Source organism: Miniopterus natalensis, chromosome 8 (assembly GCF_054644295.1).
Source record: "Miniopterus natalensis isolate mMinNat1 chromosome 8, mMinNat1.hap1, whole genome shotgun sequence".
Lineage (NCBI taxonomy): Eukaryota > Metazoa > Chordata > Mammalia > Chiroptera > Miniopteridae > Miniopterus > Miniopterus natalensis.
Genome location: NC_142088.1, coordinates 39340942 through 39353320, shown reverse-complemented (window position 1 = coordinate 39353320; position 12379 = coordinate 39340942). Strand labels below are relative to the sequence as shown.

At 37.2% G+C, this 12379-nt stretch overlaps 1 protein-coding gene across 3 annotated transcripts in view; it reads right to left on the bottom strand.

Annotated features, from left to right (window-relative positions):
- CHN1 (chimerin 1) overlaps window positions 1-12379 on the bottom strand; it is a 126487-nt gene that overhangs the window by 27608 nt on the left and 86500 nt on the right. For all 3 annotated transcript variants that reach the window (XM_087819757.1, XM_087819758.1, XM_016206579.2), the window contains one exon: window positions 8270-8347. In XM_087819757.1, coding sequence (XP_087675883.1) covers window positions 8270-8347 — 78 coding nt within the window. The remainder of the gene's footprint in view (window positions 1-8269; window positions 8348-12379) is intronic.

The window sequence follows — 12379 nt, the reverse complement described above, 5'->3', positions numbered from 1 at the left end:
CTAGTCCTGGGTGAATTTCAGTAATTGTTCAGCCTATTGCTTTCTGATGGTTTTCCAATAATTTGCTCTCATGAATATGTAGATAAGTATTCAAAGACTACAGAAGACTCTTATACAGATCTCCAGAGCTTTTTCTGTGTATGGCTCTGTCCCCCCAGGTACTCTGTCTCATAAATTTTAGCTACTTTGCCTCGCCAAACACCAATCTCCGTATCCTCAACTTAGCTAGACCACTGGTTTTTTTTCTGATCCCCCCTCCATTTTGTCGAGGCCTGGAAACTCTTCAGGCAGTAAGCAAGAGCAATCTTAAGACTCATCTTGTTTGTGATCCTTCTTTCAGGTATGTTCAATGTCTAACTATTGTTTTATATGCTTTTTCTGGTTTGCTAGCTGTTTAAGATGGGAAGGTGCAGTATATCTATTTCCTCCATTGAGGCCCAAAGTGGAAGTTCAGACTATATTCTTGTTTCTAAAACTAATCTTTTATGTGAGCTTGAACCTTTGATTTCTCTAGGCTTCAGTTTCTACATGTGTAAAATAATGTTAATCAGCAATTCTCAGTGTCCCTTATCTAAGCTGAATGGCTTTAGAATCCTTGTCACTGTGCTCTACAAGAACATCTCTCCCAGCAAAGTGTTATGTTAACGTATTCAGTAGGTTGTATACTAGGATCTTGTAACTGGTTATTTCACTTGTCAGTTAATGTAGTGGGCATTTCTTATTTTTTAGCCACACAGAATAAGCGTCTTATACTTGGACAACAGTCCTCAGTCTATGTGAACTGTATGGAACTGGCCCTATCCCCAGCTCCGGGGGAGAGTATGTGATCTAGATTTAAGTCAATAAGCACATTTTCTTCCCCTGAAACCAAAGCTACTGGTTCAGAGAAGGGCATATAAAATACTTGGGGGAATGCCTGCCAGGCCCAGACCCTCTGCTCAAACAGTCTCTTATTATAGCTGACTAGAATCTGAGAATATATAGAGCTGGAGCCTCTGCCAGCCATCTTGTCACCAGTAGGAGCCTAAAAATGAAGACAGAGCTTGGACAGAGTTCTGATGGCATTATGAAGCTCTGGGTCAACTAACACCACACTTTTCCTACTTATGTGAGCCAATAATTTCCTTTTTTGCCTTAGAGACCATGGGTTGAGTTTGCAGACACTTGAAATGGAAAGTCTCCTATCTGTTCCATCAAATGGTAAATACCAGTCATGGGTTCCAAATGGATTTTTAAGAAAGACACACTGAAGCAATGTCATAGAATTTTGGAGTAATGATATTTTCCCTTCCTTTTCTAGCTTTCCTATTTTGCTACCAGAAGAATCTTAAGATAATTTAACAAGAGTAAACCTGGAAAAAAAACTATTGGTGTTTATCAAAAAAATAATTTGGCCCTTGTTGGTGTTGCTCAGTGGTTAGAGCATTGGCCAGTGTACCGGTGTACAGAGAGTTCACGGGTTCAATTCCCCATCAAGGGCACATACCTGGGTTGTAGGTTCAATCCCCAGCCCCAGTCAGGACAAGTGTGGGAGGCAACCAATTGAAGTGTCTCTCTCACATTGATGTTTCTCTCCCCCCTCCCCCAACTCTCTCTAAAAATCAGTGGAAAAAATATCCTCGGGTGAGGGTTAACCAACAAAAAGAAAAGGAAAATAATTTGCAGTGATCTCCCAGATACCAGCATTACTGTGGTAAAATATTTAAGAAAGAAAAGCCAATATTTGCGTGTATTCTCTTTACTTAAAATATCTTTCTTAGACTTGTATTCCACTTCCTCTGTTGTAGACTCATGTCTCTCTTCCCTCTGCCCTTCGGGCTCTTTGGGGAAGGCGATGGCATTTTTGTGTCAGGTACTATACTATACGAATAATGAATGCTGCCTAATGATGACAGTAAGTGCACTGAGAGAGGGAACTTGACAGTATAGACAGTAACTGAGGTAAATACTATGACGTGCATAGTTTTTAGGCACATCCTTTGACAATCTCACTGAACTCACAGCAGGCCTCCCTCCTAAGTAAGACTCTTTCCTCTGAGGAATGTTGACATAGTGGGTCACAAAGATGAAGTATGACAGCATAATTTGTCAAACAAGGTTTTGAAAAATAGAGATATGAAGTATTACATATGTATTTCTCCCATTAATTTACAGAATAAGCCGGGTAGAATTAAGACAATGCTCCGCCCGGCCCGCGCGGCTCAGCGGCTGAGCGTCGACCTAGGATCCAGCAGATCGGGTTCGATTCCCGGTCAGGGCACATGCCCGGGTGGTGGGCTCGCTCCCCAGCAGGGGGCGTGCAGGAGGCAGCCGATCAATGACTCTCCCATCATTGATGTTTCTATCTCTCTCCCTTTGTCTCTCTGAAATCAATAAAGACATACTAAAAAAAAAAAAAAAAAAGACTTAATTCTCAGATAAATCTGGAAGGGGAGAACGGACATATGATACAAGTGATTATAAAAGTTGCCTTTAAAGTACCAGCATGTCCCAAATGTAAGGGAAAAAAAAAAATCCCTGAGGATTAGATTATTGTGTTGACACATAAACTAAAGTATTACGAGAACAGAATTTTGGAAGAAGTGACTTTCTAAAAGTGTGTGTTGTTCCTGTGGGTTTATATCCCTAACATGTCATTGTGTCAGAAGTCACAGGCCAGGCTGCTTCCCTACTTTGGTAGAAATTTTAGGGATACCAAGTCTTCTAAAACATTAAGTCAGCAGGATGGCTATCCACGCTGGAAAGAATGAATGCCACATTACCTGCGGTCGCCTGCCAGAGGGCCTCAAATGAAGATATTGCCTGGGAATGAAAGACTCAGGGTAGGTTCTGGTGACAGCACCAGGGTCTTCCTTAGGTGTTTAAATGTGGCAACCCTGCATCTTAATTTCAAAGGCTGGCCTGAGATTTGGTTGTTTTTTTGGGGGTTTGTTTTTAATTACATAAAAGAAACAGTACACTTAATGTTCCACTAACAGCCTCTTGTTGAGAAAGACAAATTTGTAAATCTCTCCCCAAATTTAAACTACTCTCTAATTTTTTAAGTTTGTTTTTTAATTCCACAAAAGAAATAGGACACACAATAAACTCCACTAACAGCCTCCAAGAAAGCTAGACAAACTTCCAAATCTCTCACCAAACTTTAAAGCAAAAACAGACATGGGGGCTCCATGTAATGATAAATCTTCAGCCCAGCAAAGGAAACAATCAGCAGACTTAAAAGGCACCCCTATTGCTGGATCACAAGGTAGCTTTATTTTTAATTTTCTGAGGAACCTCCATACCGTTTTTTGTAATTGCTGTAATCAACTTACATTTGCACCAACAGTACTCAAGGGTTCCCCGTTCCGCCTCACCCTCTTCAACACCTGGTATCTTGTCTTTTGCTGGTAGCCACTCTAACAGGTGTGAGGCTGGTGAGTGACGGTGGGCACCTTTTCATATTCCTACTGGCCACTGTATAATCTTCTTTTGAGAAATGTCTATTCAGGTCCTTTGACCATTTTAAAATTGGGTTATCTGGATTTTTGCTATTGAGTTGTATGAGTTCCTTATATATTTTGGACATTAACCCCTTATCAAATACATGGTTTGCATATATTTTCTCCTATTCCATAGGCTGCCTTTTCACTGTGTTGTTTCCTTTGCTGTGCAGAAGCTTTTTAGTTTAATGTAGCCCCACTTGTCTTTTTTTGCTTTTGCTGCCTGTGCTTTGGTGTCATCCAAAAACCCACTGCCCCAGACCAACGTCAAGAAGTTTTCTTCCTATGTTTTTGTCTAGTTGTTTTTTTAATTTATGTTGTTGTTCCAGGGCTTATATTTAAGTCTTTAATCTGTTTGAGTTGATTTTTGTATATGTTGTGAGATAAGGGACCAATTTCATTCTTTTACATATGGATATTCAGTTTTTCCAACATCATTTATTGAGAAGACTATTGTTTCCCCATTTGCTGTTACTGGCACCCTTGTTGAAGGTCAGTTGACCGTAGATGAATGGATTTTTTCTGGGCTTTCTGTTCTGTTCCATTAGTCTATATGTCTGTTTTAATACTGTTCTGATTACTATAGCTTTGTAATATATTTTGAAATCAGGAAGTGTGCTGTCTCCAGCTTTGTTCTTATTGCTGAAGATTGCTTTGGTCTCTATACGGGCCTTAATAGAATTTTAATAATGGATAACAATATATTAACAAATTGAATACTTCTCATTATAATTCAATCAGAGAATTTTAGAGCTATAAGAAAACTTATAGATCACATAGTTTAACTCTAAGTTTCAAGCTATATCTATTTATTTGCCAGTTCGTTTTGTATTAATTCTCATATGTGAATTGAATGAAGACCATAGAGCTTGAATTTGTCTGTATCCTCAGAAGAAAAGAAAAGAGCACTTTCAGCAGGAGTGCTGGTGATTCCTACCCTTCAGTTTTTCAAAACACACGATGTCTGGTCTGTTGGCCGGGACTGACAGATTCACTATTATTGCTTTATCCCAGTAGGTCTTGAATCAGTAATTTTACTACATATTACAAGGTTCATGTCAGTGTTTTAATTGCAGCATCAATTCACATTTTGGGATTCGCTGCTTGCATATTATCTTGGCAACATTAAATCTATTAATATAATATGTTACATCTTCCATTTATATGCGGAATGCAAGTATCTGAAACTCTAAAACCAACCAGTCACTACTTCAAGACTAACTTTAAAAAGATTAAGTATTCACTTACTAAACTCATATTTTAAAGTATCTACTCACTGAACTTCTTAATGTTGTTTTCTTTTTAATTGTTTAATTTGCCTAAGTAGCCAGGTTTCTGCAATCTTGATTTTATTTTATAGAGCTATCTGAATTAAACATACCAAATGAAACACTGAACAGTTTTATTTGGAGGGACTAAAAGAGATACTGAGGATTTCACTATATTCTGTGGTGCAGGAAAATGCAACTGTTCTTATATAACTAACTCTGCCTGGGAGCTTAAGAAAGAAACTAGAGCTTTTTATGGCCCCCACAATCATGCCGGGGTTCTCAACTGCATCATGACCTCTGTAACTGGGCAAGAAAAAGAGTCTTGGTATGGATTCAGAAACATTATCCATTTAGGGGTAATTTGTAGTAACAAAAATAGTGAATACCATGTACCTACATATACCTGGAACTCAATTTTTCTGATGTGGAACCAGAGGTTTAGAGAGATGAAGCAATCTGCCAAAGTCATACAAATAATAAGCAAGCTCCTGAGGGCAAGGGCGGGGGCAGTTATCATTCTGCCCAGAGAGCCTCAGATGTGGGTGCACTCACTGCTGATGGGGTGCCTGCATCTTACTTTTAATATCAGAGGTTTTTTTGTTTAAAGTCTGCTCCAGAAATGAGCTCGCTTGCTCGCTCTTTCTTGTGTCAGGATGGGGGCAGTTCTTAAAATGAGAGGCTGATCCAGGAGAGGTTGATCCAGGAGACAGTTAAAATTATTTCCTCTCTAAGTTATGTTGACAACTTACAGGTTAATCATTTTTTTAAAAAAGTGGTACATTTATTTTTAAAATGATAACCCCCCAAAAGAGACAATGATCTTTCTTGCAGTCAATTCTTTATCAAATCCTTATGAAACAACAGGAAAAAAAAGACCACGTTACATAACACAGCAAAATGGGAAGCATTCTTGTTTAATTTCTTTCCTCTTCCTTAAAAACAAAACAAAACAAAACAAAACAAAAAATCTTAAAAACAAACACCTGTCTGGAAGTAGGCCCAGCTGATTTTTTATTTAGTTTTTGGCTTTCACCTTGGTGAATGCTTTCACCAAGGTATAGGACACTCTTGGCTTCCCTCTCTGGAAAAAGGTTTGGCAGCTGTTCAACACCACAGAGCAACGTTACATAACAAGGCAGTTCAAGGAGCAAAAAGAAAACCACACTGAAACGAGGCTTTGGTGAGTGGGCTTGCGGTTAGGCAGAATACACTTTACCAACATAGAAAACAGTCAATGGCAAGGCCACGTGAACCCTTATTATGTAAATGCCCAGGGTTTTTCCCACAATAAATCTCTGAACAGTATACACTTACATATCACAGCAGTGACCTTCTAAGTGAACATCTGTGTGGGAGAAAACTGCTTCAGCCACAGAGTCTAAATTCTTTCGGGAATGTTCTTGGAAGCCAAGTATAACCCCCCCTTTTCTTTTTTCATAATGCCACCCTACAGAAACATATTTTAAATAACAAAGAGTAATTTCAATGGAAAGAGTCAAGTTCTGAGGCTTCTGACCTATTAGCAACTCTAAAAAATATGTAATGCAACTCACTAACACAAGCTCTTTCCTGAGCATAGTATGCTCAAGCTGGTTTTAATTTTTTAGTTCCAGAGAAGGAAGCAGACTTCTACTTTTTAATGTGCTTTTTTTTTTTTTTTAAGACAAGTATCTTTAAAACAGTTTGGGTACCAAGCAAAGAGTCACAACTGGTCCCAGGGTCAGCACTTTCTGGCTGTACAAAATTTCCTCATTAAAGCCATGTGCTAAATTAAAATGGAGAAATTACTTGAACTACAATCAAAAGATAGAGAATATATGCTTGTCTATGCAAATCCTTGGAAAGACCTACTCTCTGCCGTTAACCAATACTGACAGCAAGCATGTACAGTGAACCTGACTTAGCACTAAAATGGCATCTTAATAGGTCAGTCTGTTCCTGATGAACACACCGGAGGGTGTATCTTTAGCAATATATTTTAAAACCTCAGCTATTTCTAAGCAGTATGCTTAGTTTCTTGCTTAGGAACCTTAATGGCTATTTCTGTGACTTAACAAGCACATAAACTTTGTATTTGCAAAAGGACTTATTTGGGATCATTTTCCTCATAAAAATCCTGTAAGACCAAGTTGTATATTGTGCAAGAAGCTGAGGCTTAGTAACCTGCATGTGTTGTTGAGGTTCATAAACGGACAATGTAGTTGAGGCTTAATACACATAGTAAATGGTCTCAGTGTCACTTTAAATCAAAGGTACCAGCTGAAAGGTGAGGCCTTAAGATTAAAGAGGGAGAAGAAAATGCTATTTCGTTTATTTTGAAATATTAACATCTTTACACAGCCCATACATTGTGGAATTTATCTTTCATCCCCAAATGATCTGAATATCATAATCTATTCCTCACTATGAAAAAAACAGAGCATATTGGGAGCTTTGTATTTAGCATTTGAGTAAAATTAATGCTGCTGCTAAAAATAAGGATGAATGGCAAATTTGGAATTAAATTTCCAACTACAGAGCCTGGTGCATTCTATCTGTTGAATGAATGTTGAATAAGTTAATAAACAAATGTAAGAACAGGGTTTCAAGCTTTACCATCTTTTGAAACCAGATACCTCCAATGTCAAAACTAATGACATTGACCCTAAACTAAAATTATTCATGTTTCAAGAACTTCCTCATAAAGTTGTTTAACTATTGGGAAGTTACTATAGAAATGCCAGAGCATCCACTCACCCATTAAGTGTAACTGGGTCTCACGCATGGCCTCACATTATATGTTCTTTGAATTAGGTTGCAAAGGACTGAACTTCAAGGCATTATATCATGCTAAAAATACAGACAAGATCTACACACAGCTTGAATCAACACTACACATCATTTTGATGAAAGATGATTAAAGTATAGTTGGTAAAAACACATTAACATAGTAATTCAGAACTACATACACACAAGGTGGAAGCAAATACTCAGAAACTGAAAAGAAGCTGCTGGTGTGAGCGGCCGCAGCATTCCCACGGCAGGCAGTCTCCTTTCATCATGGCCAATTCACTAACGGGGGAGGAAGACAGAAACTATGGGAACGCAGACCATCTGCTCCATCCAGATGCAACAGCACATGACTCTTATAGCCAAAGCTTTTTACCGAAAAGGAACAGAGATAAGATCTAATCCTCTCACAAAACACCCGAAAAAAGACAGACATATTTGCATCACAAATAAAAAAAACGCCAAAATCATTAAATGAGACCTTTCAAGTATCAGTCAATACTTTTACTACTGAAATACACAGATTAAACAGAATACTAAATCAGCATTAGAGAAAGGGGTTGGATTCTATTAGCTTTATTCTGCTTAAAAGCATGCTTAAAACATCTTCATTCCTTAAATAGCAAGAACATTTTAGTCCGGTCATCCTAGTTTTAAAAAGACATCAGCAGATATTCCTTAATATTGTGTATTTCAAGTAATGTACATTTCCTTTCTTACAAGAAAAGGTTAAAAAAATATTCTTACCTTGAAATTGTGAACCTTTTCATATTTTGGAATTTGCTCGTTTTCTTTCAGAGTTGCTCTTCTAACAAGTGATGTCAACTGCGAATAAGCAAAGAGTTTCAGAGGTTGCCAGATTGTCACAGACGACTTTTGAGAACCCAGTTTCATTCCCAAGGCTGCTATCAATAAATCTTGCTGACGGCCCTCTTGTTTTGATTTGCGAGCTGCAGCTCTATTACTTTTCCTACTCGACCGAGACTCTTTGGATGGCATTTTTGGAATTCACAGGAAAAAATAAAACCTATATTGATCTATGTCTGCCGATGAACTCTATTCAGCTAACAAATGAGCATTCTGCCAGCACACAGAACCCTAACCTACAGAGAGCTGCCGAGGAGCATCGCAGAGGTGGGGGATGATGAAGCACTTCTTAAAAAGAGGTCGGCTAACCAGAAAAATTCTTCCTTCTTCCTTTTTTTTAAAGGGCTCTATATTTAAGCTTCTGAAAACTTGAGTCTGAACAGAAATAAAGAGTCGGTGCTAACATACAAAACATTTAGCATCTCTCTGTTCCTTTTTAGAAGCCATCCAATTTTGACAAATGACACATTTCTAAAAGCCTTCTTCGCTACTGAATATATTAACGTCCATTCTGAATGAAAGATGCCTACATACTGCCTGCAACCAGCTTCTAGCAACAGATACCCGGTGCAGCCCTGGCGGGTGGGGGGAGGGCCCTGACAGGAGGCCGGTGGGACTGGGCTCCGTAAGAAAGGAGAGAGCCAATGAGAGGCGAGCGACAGTATTTAAGTACCGTGTTCCTCAACTCTGTCTCGGTTTCTCCTCCTCTCACGTAAGATTTTCTTGCTGGCTCAAGGAAAAAAAACCCACAGCGGGAAGACAATGAGCAATGACTGAGTCATGCATCATTACAAAATGGAATATACTGTTTTCTATTAAAAGCAAAGGAAAATTAACATGCAGCACCAGGTTTTAAAAAGAATGCACCACTGCCAGGTAAATGACGAAAGGCTGATCTACACCCTTCTTTGTGCATATGGACTGAGGTTAGTTAACTAAAAGCAAATTTTATGAAAGATAAGTAAAAGCTGATAAGTATTTTGATGAACAAGAAAAGGAATTTAACTAGGTATCTCTATTTTCATGTAAAACAAGGAGCATGCATGTAATACTGCTAACACCCCGAAGTGGTCAGTTTTGTATCCCTATTATGAGTTGTTCTGTTGTTGGTCTATACTTAAAGAGATCTAACCATATTTTAATCCTTAGTCCCAATGTTCATCACTCAGAGCTTGAGGCCAGGTCATAACAGGAGCGTTGGGAATAATTCATGTACACAGGTCCCAAATATAGCGTAACTGTGTTTACAGGAAGGACCCTTGGATGTTTGCTGATGCAGAAAGGGGGGTGCTGGGGTGCTCATGGATTAGAAGAATTAATATTGTTAAAATGCCCATACTACCCAGAGCAATCAATAGATTCAATGCAATCCCTATCAAAATACCAATGACATTGTTCACAGAATTAGAACAAACAATCCTAAAATTTATATGGAACCACAACAGACCCTGAATAGCCAAAGCAACCTTGAGAAAGAAGAACAAAACTGGAGGCACCATGCTCCCTGACTTTAATCTATACTCCAAAGCTACAGTAATAAAAGCAGTATGGTACTGGTATAAAAAGAGATAAGAAGGTCAATGAAACAGAACAGAGAACCTAGAAATAAACCCATGCTTATATGGTCAATTAATCTATAACAAAGGAGGCAAGAATATACAATGGGGAAAAGACAGTTTCTTTAGTAAATGGTAATGGGAAAACTGGACAGGTACATGCAAAAAAAAAATTAGACCACTTTCTTACACCATATACAAAAATAACCTCAACATGGATTAAAGATTTAAATCTAAGACCTGAAACCATAAAACTCCTACACACACACACACACACACACACACACACACACACACACACACACACAGAGTAAACTCTTTGATACTGGTCTTAGTGATATTTTTTGAATATATCTCCTCGGGCTAAGGCAACAAAAGCAAAAGTAAATGACACTACATCTGACTAAAAAGCTTTTGTGCAGTGAAAGAAACCATCAACAACATGAAAAGGTAACCTACTGAATGAGAGAAGATAATGACAAATATTTCCAATAAGGGGTTAATATCCAAAACATATTTAAATATCCATAAAACTCAACATCAAAAAACCAATCCAATTAAAAAATGGGCAGAGGACCTGAAAAGACATTTCTCCAAAGACAAACAGATAGCCAATAGACACACATGAAAAGATGTTCAATATCACTAATCAATAGGAAAATGCAAATCAAAACAACAATGAGCTACCACCTCACACATTAGAATGGCTATTATCAAAAGACAACAAATAAGTGTTGGCGAGGATGTGGAGAAACGGGAACTCTGTACTGTTGGTGGGATTGTAAACTAGTGCAACCACTATGGAAAACAGTATAGAGAGTCCTCAAAAAATTAAAAACAGAACTACCATACGACCCAGCAATTCTACTTCTGGGTAGTTATCTGAAGAAAATGAAAATAATTCGAAAAGACAGTATGTACCTCTATGTTCATTGCAGCATTGTTTACAATAGCTAAGAATAAAACGGTTTATTCTTTTAAAAACATTTCTAAGTAGCCAAGATATGGAAGCAACCTAGGTGTCCACTGATAGATAAATGGATAAAGAAGATTTGGGGGTGTGTATATGTATGTATGTGTATATGTATGTATATGTATATGTACGATGGAATATTGCTCAGCCATAAAAAAGAATGCAATTGTACCATTTGAGACAATATGGATGGACCTAGAGAGTATTATGTTAAGTGAAATAAGTCAGACAGACAAGACAAATACTGTATGATTTCACTTATATGTGGAATCTAAAAAACAAAACAAATGAACAAACAAAACGAAACAGAAACAAATGCATAGATACAGAGAAGAAGCTGATGTTTGCCAAAAGGGAGAGTGGTGGGAAGATGGACAGAAAAGGGGAAGGAGATTAAATAGGAAAAACTTCTAGTTATAAAGTAAGTCATGGAGATATAATGTATAGCATAGGAAATATCGTAATAACTATGTATGGTATTAGATGATTACCAGACTTATTGTGATTATTTCATGAGGTGTATAAATGTTGAATCACTATTGTATATCTAAAACTAATATAAATTGTTATGTCCACTATAATTAAAAATAAATTTAAGAATTAAAACTAAATCATTAAAAATATTTTGGAAATATATATATTTTTTTAAAGAAAGGGGGTGGCTGGGTAATAGACACAAATCCACTCCATTTAAGAGTAATACCTATACTTTTTACTAAGGTGCTATAAGAACCTTGTTTTCTCATACTGGTTCCCTAAACATCTCCCATCAGTTTCCTCATACTATAGTAATTAAGTTTAACCCATTATGATTCTAATATAACACTGTATTTAAAAAAGCTAAAACTCTATATTTAAATGGATTCAGTCCATTTGCTTAGTGCAATTTATCTCAGATTTCATAATCTGTAGGGGGTATGAGCTCAATGCATATTCTCGTTTAATTAGGGCATGAAGTGGTCCTCAAACCATGCTAAGTATTGGAAATACTGAGTGAATAATTTTCTCAATATCTCCTAATTTTTTTTTATTTACTTGAGTATATAGTCCCTTCTTTTAAAACGGTTTATTCTTTTAAAAACATTTCTAAGTAACTAAAGGCAGAAGTTAATATTTACATCTATGGATATTTTATTCTATATTTATATACTCTTATGTAATTAATATGAGACAAAAAATTCCGAGAGGAAATACAATGGAAAGAATTTTCCTGGCCTAACCTAAATTACTCTTCAGCTTAGACCTAGATGCTCACGTGATGACTAAAAATAAAAAGGAAAACTGACTCTTCGGTCATGTACAACCTAAAGAGAAGTTACCCAATTCTCAGTAGGCATCAGATAAAAACAGACGCCAAAGGCAAATTTAACAGTAATTTTTTTCCGCAATGTTTAACACAACATTTAAGTTACTAAGTTAAAGAAAGCAATCACTCATATAACCCAGGTAGCTTTCTACTTT